The sequence below is a fragment of the Poecilia reticulata genome, linkage group LG15, assembly GCF_000633615.1.
Source record: "Poecilia reticulata strain Guanapo linkage group LG15, Guppy_female_1.0+MT, whole genome shotgun sequence".
Taxonomy (NCBI): domain Eukaryota; kingdom Metazoa; phylum Chordata; class Actinopteri; order Cyprinodontiformes; family Poeciliidae; genus Poecilia; species Poecilia reticulata.
Window position 1 is genome coordinate 4,445,398 of NC_024345.1, and position 15,181 is coordinate 4,460,578.

The 15,181-nt window shown below is 41.3% G+C and overlaps 2 protein-coding genes across 5 annotated transcripts in view; one reads left to right on the forward strand and one right to left on the reverse strand.

Annotated features, from left to right (window-relative positions):
• The window catches only part of prepl (prolyl endopeptidase like), a 14,420-nt gene extending 3,143 nt beyond the window's left edge, over positions 1-11,277 (forward strand). The window contains exons 8-19 of one of the 4 annotated variants that reach the window (XR_535461.2): positions 543-734; positions 849-1,061; positions 1,179-1,354; positions 1,844-2,060; positions 2,576-2,725; positions 2,986-3,112; positions 4,099-4,187; positions 6,428-6,546; positions 7,550-7,669; positions 8,740-8,827; positions 8,915-9,020; positions 11,203-11,277. Coding sequence is in view for 1 of the 4 variants with exons in the window: in XM_008428731.2 (XP_008426953.1) it covers positions 543-734; positions 849-1,061; positions 1,179-1,354; positions 1,844-2,060; positions 2,576-2,725; positions 2,986-3,112; positions 4,099-4,187; positions 5,210-5,287 (1,242 nt within the window). In the remaining 3 variants the exon portion in view is untranslated. Of the gene's footprint in view, positions 1-542; positions 735-848; positions 1,062-1,178; positions 1,355-1,843; positions 2,061-2,575; positions 2,726-2,985; positions 3,113-4,098; positions 4,188-5,209; positions 5,303-6,427; positions 6,547-7,549; positions 7,670-8,739; positions 8,828-8,914; positions 10,009-11,202 lie in introns of those variants that run through there. The other 3 variants (XR_535460.2, XM_008428731.2, XR_535462.1) reach the window with 3 other exon arrangements.
• Positions 5,394-14,547, reverse strand: slc3a1 (solute carrier family 3 member 1). Its single transcript, XM_008428732.2, has 10 exons — positions 12,412-14,547; positions 11,185-11,364; positions 10,916-11,061; positions 10,699-10,824; positions 10,444-10,563; positions 8,439-8,563; positions 7,571-7,772; positions 6,349-6,531; positions 6,043-6,168; positions 5,394-5,944 (listed from the first exon to the last, which is right to left on the reverse strand). The coding sequence occupies exons 1-10, from the start codon at positions 12,830-12,832 to the stop codon at positions 5,513-5,515; spliced, it is 2,061 nt and encodes a 686-aa protein (XP_008426954.1). The 5' UTR covers positions 12,833-14,547; the 3' UTR covers positions 5,394-5,512.
• Positions 14,548-15,181: the final 634 nt, after the last annotated feature.

Genomic DNA, 15,181 nt, shown 5'->3' on the forward strand with positions numbered 1-15,181 from the left:
TATATATACCTTTGTCTGTTGAATGGACTCTAAAGCCTAATTATTACAGCTGATTCCTCATTTTGGGCTTTTAGTTCCTCTTAGATCAATATGTATATTGGGTCTGTAGTTCTGGTTTAGGTGCCAAAGTGTCAGCACATGGCATTTTTGAAAATTTTGTGTAGCTAAAATTTCCATAATCTGTACTATCTTAAGGTCTAATAGTTACACATTTTAAATGATGAATTGATTTAAGGTATTCCAAATGTTTTGTGCTTTTAACCACTGTTGGCTGAAGCAGGGGAATTTAGTGTCATGCTTTCTAGCCATGTGTCATTTTCCTCCCATTTTTCTATTTTGTTCTACTTTGTGTTTGCCACACGAAATCCTAATAAAATACACTGAAGGTGGTTAAAATGTGGGTATGAATACCTTCGAGACACTGGATGCTATCAGCAGCTACCTTTGATTTCTCCTAAAGTGCTAGGTTATTTCAAGCAACAAACATGTATATATCTGTTATTCTTGTTTCACGTAATGTGTGTCTTCTTTCTGCTTACTAGGTGATGCAATCTCCCACATCTGAGCCATCAATGGCTTCGTGGGCGTCTTTATTTGTCCCTAACCCTGACACTACAATCAAAGACATGGACGTAGTTGGAGACTACTGTTTGTTGGTTCTAAGGACACCAGCCAATGAACTCGCTTTAAGCGTGATGTCACTGCGCAATCCCAAAGAAACATACATTATAGAGGTCGGTGTGACTTGGAAGAAAACTCTTCTAAATGTTCTACATATTCTTATATTATTTCATGTTTTTGTTTTTTTTTTACTCCAGTAATGTTATAATTCTACTTTCATTTTTAAGCTCCCCTCCTGGGCTTGCTCTATTGAAACCAAGAAACTGGGCTTGGCAGACCGGCAAGACGTGTTAGAGTTCCTGTTATCATCTCCCGTCCACCCACCTGTCCCATTCTCGCTGGATCCTGAGAAAGGACTCCTGTTGTCAGACTCAGGAACTCAGGCCCACTCTGAGAGTCACGACAAGTACATCACCACACGCTTGAAGGCCTGCAGCCAAGTAAGACCGTCTTTACAACAAACTCACAGAGTAAACTGTTGCAAGCAGAGAGATGTTTCTGCTCTTGTCGCACCTTGACCAGCGAAAACACCCACTGCTGTTTGGTTCTTTCATCAGGATGGCACTTTAGTGCCAGTGACGCTCCTCCATGCCGTATCTGTGGAGGATCTGAGTCAGGCACCTTTGCTTGTACATGTATACGGAGCTTATGGTAGAAACCTCAGTATGGAGTTCTGCCCAGTGAGGCGTTTTCTGTTGGAGCAAGGCTGGGCGCTGGCCTACTGTCATATTAGGTAAGTCGTCATCCTTCTTGTGATTTAAAAATAAAACAAACAAAAAAACGTATTACATTTTTATAGATTATTTGCTATAGGCTTACTAAATGTTGTAAAAAGTACCTTTTATATCCTTGAGAAATCTGAGGTAAACTTAAAATACATTTTACATACTTGGAATGTTCAACAACTTTTAAAAAGTAGCATCATCTTCTATACATGTTATGGACTCTACAGAGTCAAGCTGGGAACAAAATGTTGCTGGAAGAAAATGTACTAAAATTATTACCATTAAAGACATTAAACTTTTAAATGTTTGGGCTTTGTCACAGTAACAAATGTTGCTGGACAATAAATTGACCAGTCATTTTTGAAATAAACGATAATATTGTTGTTTTTGTGAACATTTTCAAGTAATTTATGATTTTATGGAGAACACTTAATGCTGCACTGGAAGATACTTTGAATGTCCAGAGAAGAATTTTCTGGGGATCGTCTCTTTTCTAGAGGCGGGGGGGAGCGTGGCCTCTCTTGGCACAGACAAGCCCGGGTGGAAGGGAAGCGGAGGGGAGTGGAGGACCTCCAGGCCTGTCTCCAGAAGCTTTTCTCTTCGGGAGTCTCCTCTGCTTCACTCACGGCCCTCACAGCCTGCAGTGCTGGAGCCGTACCAGTGGCGGCGCTGTGCAACTGGAAGCCAAACACTATGCGTGCTGTGACGCTGCAGGTGAGATGTTAAACGTGTCAGGGTCTGTGTTTTCATCTCAGAGGTTGTCTCTAGTGAGGGCTAGGTTTCATCCATATTTAGGGTTAAAATATTTTACATATTGTTATTAATATAAAATATTATTATCATTAAGTATCTAAACTGTGCAGAAATTCAGAAAAACTAAAAACTTTTTTACATCGATCTATAGAAGATCTTTCACCTTTGGGGTATTTAGAAACATATAGAATTTGTATTTATGATCACAGTTCAGGTTAAATTTTACAAAATGTTACAGATTCTATAATAGAGCTGATCTAAATAGACTAAACTGGTCTATTTAAATCAGTAAGGTAGTCCTGTATCATCCTGCTGAATTAAAACTTCTATATCTTTCTGTTTTGTGATTTGTGGAACAAATAGTAACTCTTTTGTACTTAAACGAAATACAAATGAACTTAACAAAAAAAAAACTACAAGAAAAAAATGAGTGAATTTGTGTCTTGACCTGAAGGCATCCCTATATCTCTGTGCAGGCTCCTTTTCTCGATGTGTTGGGAACCATGGAGAAAGCTGCTCTGCCGCTGACTGTGGAGGACAGAGATGAGTGGGGCGACGCAGTGGGAAACCTGAATCACAGACACATCATCGCTTCATACTGTCCCCTTCACAACATCACTCCGCAGGTATGAAGAAGCTGCTTCCTCTAACGTTTCACTCTCTTAAACCAACTTCTGTGTTGTTCATTTTGTTACACGGCGCAATGTAACAAAAAAAAAACATGTAGAATTCACTTCATACATTTGTTCTTAAATATATGTTCATCTGTCATTTTCGGTACAGATAATTTCAAACCTTAAATTTATGATTTGAAAATCCATTTTCTTTCAACTCTTAGATATTCTTAATTTTTGTTTTTTTTTCCCATTCTTTCTGTGTGAAACAGCGCTACCCATCTATGCTACTGACAGCCTACAGCGGTGATCCCAGGATTCCTCTGGAAGGTGTCCTCAAATATGCCAAATATACAAAGAAAGCCATTCATATGCACTTAAACAGGGAGCAAAATGCAGGTACTTACAGACGGTCTCCGTTTTAATAATTTTCTATAATCGGAGCGCTACAGCCGCTGACATGTAAAGTGACAGCCATTTGTTTTGTTTGATGGTATACTTTATTCATATTTATATCAGAGTGCTTTTCTTGCTGTGAATCTTCTCCCTTGAAGCACACTGGTGAGGTTGTTTTCAGAGAACCTCTCCCGTTGATGTTTTAATGCTTCTTTTCGTTGGACGAGGTCGTCGGTGTAATTTAAATCCCATGGAGATTTTCCTTATTCTTTTAGGAGTCATTTCCTCTTCGATGGCGTTTTTATGGCTCTGGGTCATCCCCCAATAGTAGTGTCAGTGTGAAGGTCAGCAGAGGCAGCGCTAATAGATGTACGGGTGTCTGGGGGATGTCTTTCCACCATGTAGCATTGGTCACCTTGTGGTAAAACCTGTGCATGTGTCAGCTAATTGCTCTCTTTTTTTTTTTTTTCCCCAGACAGGCTCTTTCTCCCTCTCACTTATAATCTTCCTTCAAGACGTCGGTGGTACTCCTTATTTACACCACTCTCTCTCTATCTTTGCCTCGTCTCCTCCAGCTTCAAATGCACATATTATCTCTCTCCTCCACCATTTCGCACCCCCGTTGTTCACGCACACACCGGGCAGCTTCTGTGCCTGTGCTTGTGGGGAGATGTCTCCCTAATCTGTCTCTCTGTTCTCCTGAGTCTTTGATAAAGTGCTGATGGCACAGGCGCACCGAGGCGGGTGGGAAGGCCCATTAGCATGGTAAAGAGATAGCGTATCAGAGCAAGAGATTAGACTCCGCAGATGGGGGAGCTGTCAAGGTCAAGACCGTACTTGTGAATCAGTCCGTGCCACAGAAAGGAGGAAGGTGGATAACATGGAGTGGGGCAGTTAGACGTAGAGATACTGGGTTCGCAGTGAGATGAAGGGGATTTCTAAAAATAGACCGTTTTCTTTTATCTTGCCTTTTGCTTTCTTTCCTTCAGATTGTGAATCGGCACCAAGCATAGTTCTGAACGTTCAACCAGGAGCAAACCATCTTGGGCCTGAAGACTTTGTTCAGATGCTGGAAGAGGTGAGTCAGAAAGAGAGAGGAGCAGGCAGGTTAAGTACAGAAACCATACTTCCTGATATCTAGAAACAAGCTCCTGTGACAGCTCTGGTTGGATGTTTTATCTAATCTTTCAACTTGTGATTGGTTTCCTGACACTCACCAATTATTGAATGCATTTTCAGTTGGGTTAAGATTGAAGCCTGTCAACAAACCTAATGTAAGCCTCCACTGTCCAGCCCAAAACCAGTTCTGATGTGTGTTCTGGGTTATTTCATCCAGTTTGAGCAATTCACCAGCACCTGGTTGAGACAAGTTAATGCAGTGATGTTGGGTTTGAAAGCCTCGCCTCCTCCAAACACCGTTGTTGTCTTTGTAGCACAATAGCTCGACCTTTGCCGTAAAACCTTTTTCCTGAAGGCATTCGGCTTGTCCATGATGGCAGTCATACTTGAAGGAGTGTGTTTGACTTTATGATAGCATCACAGCATCATGGGTTTGTGGCAGGAAACCAACCAATTTAAACGAGCTCTACCAATGCCGCCAAAGCCAGATTGAGGAAATTATTGCTTCTTTGAGAAAATCGACATTAAAAAAAAGGGGAAAAAAACAAACTTTAAAGACCATTGAAGTCCTTTGATCTTTCTACCCTGGAAAAGAACGACTGAAATGTGTTATTAGAAGTTACAAATTACTGCTAGGTTACTTAATTCATGCAAATAATGGTGTAGATCAACTTCTGATCTGCACCGTACGATTTAGGGAAGCTTTTAAAGGGCAATATTTTGAATATATGTGTTTTAAAATTGAACAAACTAACAGGTGTTGTAATTACATTCATGCTGAAAAGCTTTACAAATCCGTAGCTGTGGAATAACTGGTTCAGAATCATGGAAATTAAGAGATTTTTCCATATTTTTTTAATGTACCACACCAATGTGTTGAAGTTCAGCAGGCATAGATAATACTGCATATTGGTCATAATTTGGCTAAACTTTTACTTTCCATTAAATTTACAAAGAAAGTGTGTTTTCTGCCTGACGCAGGAGGCTTTTAAGCTTGCGTTTCTATTCACGGAGCTGAACCTGGACCCTCCACAACCTCGACGCAAGAGGAAGAGATAGCTCAGCTCTGAAGAGGCAGTAAGGAAAGCAGAGCTGTATTTGCATCACCATGACGACCAAGTCTTCCACTCTGCATGTGAAAAAGAAAGAAATCACGTCCAGCGAATTCATCGACAACCGTTTGCTTTATTGTATTCCATTATCCCCTCTGAATCAAGACACCTCAGGACAACCTCTGTAAATCGATTTACGAGAGCGTACAGTTTTCGTAAATGCTAAATTGCGTTAGCATTTGTAAAGAATGCCAACAGTCTCCAAATAGCAGGCCTTCTCAGAGACGTAGCACTGTGCAGGATGGCTGGGATGGAACCGAGTGTAGGTGGAGTACCGAATGACTAAACCCTCTCCCGCCTCTGTCTGGATGCGGGATTTCTGGAATACTTTCTGGTTGTTGGCTGTGTTGGTGCTCATCAGCACTCGGAGCTCGTTGGGCAGCTCCTTAACAGCAGAGAGATCCGTTGTGCTGGATCCTCTGCCGAAGTTAATCACCATGAGGTACGCTTCTTTGTGCCCATCGAGCTCTCTGAGGTAAGAGAAGACGTTGGTGTCGGAGAGGACGTAGCAGAACCAACCGCGCAGAAAAGGGAGCTCCGACTGCCGCAGGCCGTTCAAGAAGCGATACTGAGAGAGAACGGAGCCTTCGTCTTCCTTCTGGACCTGAGGAGAAAGAATGGATGAAAGAAAAACCAGTGAGACGGATATGAGAATTATCTTTTACCAGGGGTTTTCTCAGTGTTGTGTTAGATGTCGCATACCTCCACGTTGACGGTTTCGTAACTGGGATGCACAGGTAACCAGGTCTTGTTGGTTTGGGTGTTGAAACCCGCGTTTTTCTCACTATTCCACTGCATCGGAGATCGCTCGGGGTCCCGACTGAGACTCTGAGGTCAAAGAATGCAAATGATTATACTCCAGTTGACCTTATACACAATAACTACAGCTAGCCAACAGTAAAGCCTACTTTACTTGAACCGTTCCTTTGTTTTTGTAATGCCATGAATTAAAGTCATATCTTTGTACACGTGTTTTTAGTGTTTGTTCAGGGTATGGACTCTACTCACCACGTTGTATTTCCCAGCAGGGTCTTGCACTTGGCTTTGTGTGATATTAATGTTCTCCATGCCAATCTCTTCGCCGTAGTAAGTCGTCGGTGTGCCGGGGAGGGTCAGTAGCATCAGGTTGATGGCACGAACATACATCCGACCGGCACTGGAGCCGATTCTAGGCCTGTCATGGTTTCCGACCTGGTTGCAGTGGAGGTAAGAGGTGGAGAGGCGAATGAGACTGAGCTGAGTGGATCGCAAAAGACTTTACCTGATAGGTTTTAGTTTGGAAAAAAAAATCTTAAGTTAAAAAGCCTCGAGAGAAACTTAAAAGTTGTGCACCAAAAAAAAAATTATAGATGCCCCCAAACTGAAATTTATGCAGATTTATTTAGATTTGACCTGCTAATACTGATTCCTAGCGTGACCCTGTGGCACTCATGGCGGAGAACTGATCCTCCATGGGCAGAGCAGTCATCCTGCGCTTGAAACATCAGTTCCAGCTTCCTCCCATAGCATATGTTAACGTGCCTCTGAGCAAGGCACTTTACCCCGAGTTTTCTAAGAATGTGTGTATCAATCTATGAACATGGGAATGTTTGTGAGTGTGAATGTGTGAAATCAGCCTTAATGTAAGGCGCTTTCAGTTTCCACGCACCACCAATTTGGAGCGAACTTCTAGAAAACTTGGAAAACTGTCGAAACACTGAGTTCCTTTAAGTCATAAAACAAAAACCCACCTGTTTATAGCTGCCTTTGATTAGTATTAAACGGATCAACATATATGACCAAATGTGAGGCTTATTGCTTGCTTCATAATCGGTTACTGTATTATGTTTTTATGGTATAAAGCACTTTGAACTGCTTTGTTGCTGAAATGTGCGATACAAATAAACTTGACATGTCTTTTAGAATGCTATATATCTGCACTCGGTTCACTCAACGTGTACAAGTATTAAGAAATCTCATTTGAATACCCGGGTGAGAAAATAGATGATCCTTATCCAAACCAACTGCAGCATTGATAAGGACTTTGCTGTTCATGATCATAAATGCTAAAAACGCAACATCATCTTTGTTATCATGAACACGCGGCTTTTTCTTCTTATCAGAAGAGAATCTGGATCTTATCTTTTTTATATCTATTTGTACAATGTTGAATAAGTTGCGACACACTTGAAAGGGCATCATTTGTTTTTTGTTTTTGTTTTCCTTCCAGAAGAATTAAGTGAATATTTACCACCCAGTTGGGCCATTTTCCGCTGGGCATGTTGGACATCCAGAGGTCAACCAGATGTTTAGCCCACCAGCCGCTGGTGTTCTGAGGCAGGTCCAGCAGGTAAAAGTTGAAGGGGAAGTCGCTTTCTTTTACTAGCGGCGTTCCGTAGTACATCATGGTCTTATCTACCTCTTCATAGTCATAGGATTCTGTCACCATGAACCTGCAGAACAATAAAAACCCAGGTTATGTGTGAGATGATACACAAACTAAGCTGCCATTTCTTACCAAACTGTTCTGATATAAAAAAGTGAAATCATTAAGTAAATATGCCTTCAGTCTTAAACCTGCTGAAAATATGCGCATAACTCCACCCATAGTGCGTTGTTTTTTATGTTGACCATCTTTTATACTTTAGGCAGCTATAAAGAAACCAGAAATGATCTTACGATCTAGTTTATCGGCCTAGTGTGTACTTCTGATAAGATCCAGCCATCGGGGAATACTGTATTTATAGAACAACTCAGAACTTTAAGATACAATCAGAAAGTTAATTTATTTCAGTGATTTTAAAAGTGAAATCCTATAGTGATTCATTACACAATGAATCACTGTAGTTTGTGTTTTCTGTTCATTGTAATGTTCATGGTTTGCAGCTGATGAGAAAACAACATTATTTTTCTTAGAAAAAGAATCTTACATAAAACTACCACAAATATTTTCTTACAAATTATTATGCTCCAGCCTCTGTTTGTGATGAATGTCTAAAATAAGCTTCCCTTTTTGAATGAAATTACTGAAATAAACTAACCTTAATGATGAGGGAATTTATCAAAATGTGCTTCTACTTCAATGCGCAGCTTTTTAATAAAACAGCATGTATTCCTACCTGTATCTGCCAGGTTCTCGGCTGTAATCGTCCATCACTGCTCTGAACTCTCTCAGCATGTCGTGCAAGCCCACCTGGCTGGTGGTGTAGTCATGATACAAGTCCCACTCAGTAGTTACTAATTCCTGAAGTGCAAAAACATTACAGAAAATTTTTAAACGAGACGGTAGAGTTAAAAAGCTTTGCACTTGCAGAAAGGATTCTGTTTTCCAGGTTGGATTTTCCAGATATTTTTGTCTGACTACTGGAAATTAGGGAGGGCTTGTCTCTAAATCAGACTCCTCTCTCCGGCTGGTTTCAGGTTGGGCTGATGGAATGCAAGTAGAAAACAAATACAAGACTCCGACTTTGAAGCAGAACCGAGGGAAAGTTTTCCTCTAGCTTTACAGGTGAACCTTTTTTTTGTTTTTTTAGAACAACTGCAAGAAAGAAGCTCACTTTTTGTTAATGGCTAATGTGTCTTACTTCTATTTCAGCCGGTTCCAAGACCCAGCGTTACATGTTTAACTGAATCAACCTGCTTCGCTCCTCAATTTCCGTTTAAAGGCCAGTGACTCACAGCTGATGCGCCGGGTTGCGTGGGTAACTCCAAACCACTCGGCTTACATCGTCACCGAACAAACGAGCCATTATGCCAACCACTAACTCACAAACACGGTGGTGTTTTTGTAGTTATTATTACCAGCCATAAACATTTAAAGCAGTTATAAAAAGCCACAGATAGGTTTATAGCTGCATTTCCAATTTTACAACAGACCATAAATTACTTTTGTTTGATAGTCTACAGATGTAAAACTCTGTAAGTGTGATCTAAAATCAAAGTCTGAGTCAGTCCCAGCATTACAGCATTAGTCCACAGTGGTCAGTAAATCCCAGTGACTTGCTAATCTTCTAAAATATGCTTCTTTTCTACTAATCTTTTCTGTCGGGGAGGAGGGGTGGAAAGAAAACTGCCTCCGCAAGGTTTTCTTTACTTATGTCAGAGTGTGTCATTAAGTCTTTGAATTGCAATTACAGTGTTTTCTTAAGAAAAGCGCAGGATGAACCTGACATTTAAGCCAGCGATAAATAATAAATGGCACACGGCGTACAGCGTACAGCGAGAAACATCCCACTCAGCTGTTACGGGCTGTTCCGCCGGCTCCGGTCGGCCGAGGTGTTTCTGCCCACGCCGCTGCTTTCATGCATCTCATTATTCTAATCTGGACTCTGACACGCCACTTTATGAGTCAATGAAATAAAATCGGGATTATATAACGGAAGGTTAAAGCGGGGATTGTTAACTGAGCTGAACTTTGAGCGGTGGGAGTTACAGCGGCAATTAAAATTTAACACGACGAGCGAGAAAGAAAAAAAAAAAAAAGCTGAGGATTTGTGAGAATGTATCATCACGGGAAAAGAATGAAACCGTTTTTATGCTTCGTGCCGTCGTTCGCTTGTGAAAAGGTGGACAGCGTTCGGTCTGCTACTTCTTGACAGAACCAATTCATTTGATGCGAGTTTGGATTGCATGTTGTCGTGCTTAAATTTCTTCCACATTTTGTCACATTAAACCACAAACTTCTGTATATTTCATTTGTATTTTATATACCAAGACATGGCCGCCCACCTATTTTTCAGAGAGGCTGCTGAGCTCAACTAGAAGTTGCGTACGCCATAATTTTAGCATATAAGTGGTGAAACAAAACAAAAAAACCTACTATTATAACACAACCCATTAAAAGTCCAGTTTGAAGTTTATCTCTACACAGCAAACATATGGACAAAAGGGCTCTGGACTGATAAAGCCAACAACTTTTTTGGCCATCTGGACACAAAAGGTGGCATGACCTTGTAGTCTCAGCAAAGTATTGACACATCCGTACGTTTTGTGTCGGTCTAAGGACATAAAATCCCAATGAAACTCACTGGGGCTTGTGCTTGTAACGTGATCACATGTGGCGAGGTCCGAAGCGCCTTGAGAACGTTTGAACACCCGTATACAATTAACGGAGGGAATGCTCACCGGCGGCATGTCCGGATCCACCTGCGGCTCGTCTCTCAGATGTGCTGCTTCCAGCATGTGTTTGACCGCGTCCATCCGGAAGCCGTCCACCCCCTTCTCCAGCCAGAAACTGATGAGATCCTGAAGGGGAAGGATTAAAACACTCATTTTATTATGAATTTTAGGCTTTTTCTTTTTACCTTCATTAGGTGAGTTAAGTAAGTGATGCAACAAAATTATTACATAGTAAAGTCTTCTTAAGAATCAGTATCTTACGATGATCTCTTGAACGACATAGGGGTTCCTCAGGTTCAGGTCTGGCTGCTCCTTGAGGAACTGGTGCAGGTAGCACTGCCCTCTGACCTCATCATAAGTCCACGAGGAGTTTCCAAAGATGCTCACCTGCGTGACAAGTGAAAGTCGTGATCAACACTGGGGAAAAAAATCAGAAATTTTACACAACGTCGTGCGAAACGGCAGCACAGACACAAACCCAGTTATTAGGTTTCGGGGAAGCTGGGTCACAGTCTGTCCAGACGTAATAGTCCTTGTAGTGAGGATCTTTGGTCCGACTCAGGTTGAACCAGCGGTGGCGGTCACTGGTGTGGTTGGGAATGAAGTCCATAATCAGCTTCAGACCTGAGGAGGAGAGGTGGGAGGGAAGACACTATAATCAGGTCATCATCATCATCTGACACTAAACCAGAGAATCCCACTTCCACGTCTCTGGAAAAAAAGACAACAACAAAAACAAAAACACACCCTTGTTGTGCATTTCAGCCAAAAGTTCTTCAAAGTCCTGCATGTTTCCGAAGAGCGGGTCGACGTCCATGAAGTCCTCCACATCATAGCCGAAGTCTTTCATTGGAGAGCGGTAGAAAGGACTGATCCACACCGCCTTGATGTTCAGGTCCAGGAAGTGGTCCAGCTTCTCCTTAATTCCTGCATGGGCCGACACAGAAGCACTCAGATTACAAGCTACACATGTCATTGAATTCCTCTTAATGGTAGTTTTATGTAATTGCAAAGAGTAAATAGTTTCTGAGCTGGCCTTGACAGATGCAGCACACTTGAATTATTGTTGATTAAAGTAAATGGTTGCCTAAAATGATTGTGTAACAGAGCAGCATTTTACTGCTCTGTTACACAGCATTCTCGATGTAGTTATAAACAAATAAAAACAATGTTTCGGTCTGAAATCAATCTGATTATAATCGTTAAGTAAGAATTTCATAAACACAAAACAATCTCTTTTTTTATGAAAAGTTAAAACCTTCTGGAAGTTCAGAATAGTAGTGTTACGCTTTTAGCTTTTATTCTTCTCAAACCCCAGTCAGTCATACTGAGCCAGGCTCTGGTTCTGCTGGAGGTTTCTTCCTGTTATCACTAAACACATGCTCGATATGAGGGATTTCTGTAAAGCCAATAACACAACGCCGGCGATTTTCTGTTGTTGCTACGCGCTCGCTGCAACCCCATACAGTCTGATGGGTTTCCTTAAAGTACTTTTTAAACTACTTTAGATAATTAACCGAGCTTACAGTACTGGGATTATTTGAAAAGTATGTATGATTGAATTAAAAGTTGTTGTTTTTTTTTGTTTTTTGCAAAGTGCCTCGAGGTGAGCTGTAGTTCCTCTAAACTCCAGAATCACCTTAACTCGCTGCATCATGTCGAAGAAAGCTATTCCCACAGCATGATGTTGCCACCATCGTGTCTCACTATACGGATAGCGTGAGAACTCCAAATAAAGCTTTTTTTTAAAATTATTATTATCTTTATATCCTTCTGATTCATTTGCACGGAGATCGTCTCCGTTTGTAAATGATGTGACTTTTTTGTGGCACGAGATTATGTTTGGGTGTATAAGAGTCTAGGAGTACTACTTTATATATTTTTAAAAAATTGTAAATCATGTCTTTTCTTTTATCAATAATAATAATAATAATAATAATAATAATAATAATAATAAAAACAACCACACCCGACCTTTAAGGTCTCCGACTCCATCCCCGTCAGAGTCCCTGAAGGACCGGGGGTAGACCTGGTAGACCGGGGTGATGTGCCACCAGCTCAGGCACGGCGGGGACAACGCGATGATGGTGATGGTGACCGCCACCAGCGCCAGGGTGCAGCACACTATCAGCCAGAACAGGATCTCTCTGGGCACCCGGTACCGAGCCCGGGAGGAGTGCAGCAGCAGCACCTCCTTGGGCATGCCGGCGTACGGTTTGAGCTGCGTGTACTCTTCCGCAGCCGCGTCCAGCTTCACCGCGGTGGAGTCGCGCCGCTCCCCGGTGCCCGAGCTGGAGGTGTCCGCCGCCGACCCGCCGTCGTCCACGTCCTTAAAACCCGGGTTTCTGATGGTTTCCTCCAGCTCCATTTGACCGCTGTTCTTTTTTAAACTCATCTAGGTATTTCTGTTAATTGAAGAAGAATTTAAAAAAAAAAAACAACTTTGAAACTATAAGTGCGAGGACGCTGTGGAAAGGTAGGAAGGTAAGAGCGGCAGATGGAGCTCAGACTGCCTCAGTGCCACCTGTGGAATGTGGGGGAACACCGTGGAAACCGGAGAGCTCATTGGACTGGTTACAGATTAGCTTTTCTTATCTTGGTGCAGAGTGGGCTGGGTGTGCTGCATGAAGGACACCCAGCTTGTATGTTGAGCATCGTCAGCAATTTGAAAACGTATTACACTAAAATGTTCGTGATGTTCATGTTCGACAGCCAGATAAAATTTTCTTCAAAACAAAGCGGACAGAAATGCCTTCACCTGCTGCCAGCTCTCATAAATTTTGAATGATTGTGAACTTATTCTCAACTCTGGAAGGCAAAGAAACAATAACTAATCACCCAGAACCAACTTTCCTGTGAGACTTGATGGCGTTTATGAGTTTTATGTTTTGTTCCTAACATGTTGCCCCCACTGTCTTGTCCTGGCCCAACTCTTGCAACCTCTGTCTACATTGTTACTTTATACGTATCTTGATGAATCGGCTCCGTTTTGAGCCGATTCATCTTTCGGAAGATGCAAAAGTAAGTTTTTAATACCAAGTATTGGAGAGAAATATACAGTCAAATGTGCCTGATTCCCAAAATATTTTTTGTATAATTGATAGTTTAGATAATAAAAAAAAAAGTTGTCCCTGTCGAAGGACACCCTATTAATGTGCCCCCAATTCACACAGACAAACATAAAAAAACTATTATCTAACTTTTAAACCAGTGTAAACATCTGGTTTCATTAGTATACACTGTAGCTGATTTTCACTCTAAACTGAGATCATGAAAGTTATTTCATGTCTAAAGAAATGTGGATGTTTATTCTCAAGTCTTTTCCAGTTCATTTATATTAGCTTCAGGCGTTACGCTGATGACTTACTAGTAATGTGCAATACCCAAGATCTCCAGATCAGCTTCAGTTTCCAACATGAAATTGTAGTCTCTTGCTGAGCAGTTATTTTCACTCCAACAACAACAATGTCATCGGTATATTATTCTAGCGAGCATGCGCAATGCACCAAACCTCAGGGTCAAAACGTGCAATCGGTGCACAATTGCAAAAAATCTGTTTGCTAACGTCAACCGATGCATACCTCTTCAGGTAAATTGCTGTTTGAATACAATATGCAATAACTAACCACAGGAAGATCCTGCTAAGACATCACATCACAAACAGCAGTTTTAACATAAATCCATCTTTTATTGGTGTTTATGTTCACTGTACAGTTTGTAAACTTAACAGCAATAAATCAGTACAGGAAAAAAAAACAACAAAAAAAAGGCGTGGCAAAAAACTCAAACTGGCCCTTCTTTAATCATCTCAAAGGTCAAAGTTTCTTCAAATCAGCCTTAAAGTAAAAGCCATAATGTGAACTAAAACACTTGGAATAAATAAAAGAAAACGGGTAATCTGGAAGTTACCATTGTGGCTATACAGATGTTAACTATAAATGAACATAGCGGGCAGAACAAACACATAAGCAGTCATTTTTCTCCTAAAAGCCTCGTAATAGTTTACTCCTGTGTTCACATCTCTTGACTCCCATTTGCAGCATTTGATGAACCACGATTTCCTAAAACCGTGGCTTAACTCTCTTCACACAAATAGTAGCAACAAATCAGTGAAAAATAATCCGGACATCACTTGATATCCAGAAACGCCGCCGGCTCCCGTGACAGTTCTCATACTTTCAACAACTAGAATGATTAAACAGTTTAAATAATAATTTTTTTTTTTAAAAAGGAAGCAAAGCGAATATGAAGCCGCAGTAGAAAAAAAAACCCCGTCTCTCCCTCCATTCAGATTTTTAATTCCTCAGAGCCCAGTGTCTGATGTAGAAACCTTTAGACTGTTCAACATGGAAGGTGTTTACACAATGTTAAAAACTAGGAATAGATTATGATTATCAACTGGAGTCTACACAGCCAGTGAATTACAAATTGCTGACGTAAATCGAATATAATTTGGTTTGATCAAAACCGTCGCCTTGATTCCCTAAAGATTCTTCCGCTTTAACTTTTCACACATTTCCTCGTCAGAATTGTGTTCCCACACAGTGAACATGCCCACATTATCCCCTCCCGTCTGTTGCGTCCCACCACAATAAATCAAGCTCCTCCTGGTCCAAACAAAGTAATCATTGCAAACAACTGCAAAAAAACTAAATTATTCAAGTACCTGTTTGTCATATGGCACCGAGAGTAAAGAGTACCACAGTTGCATTAACCAGCCCGGTCCGGTCCGAATACTGCCGCT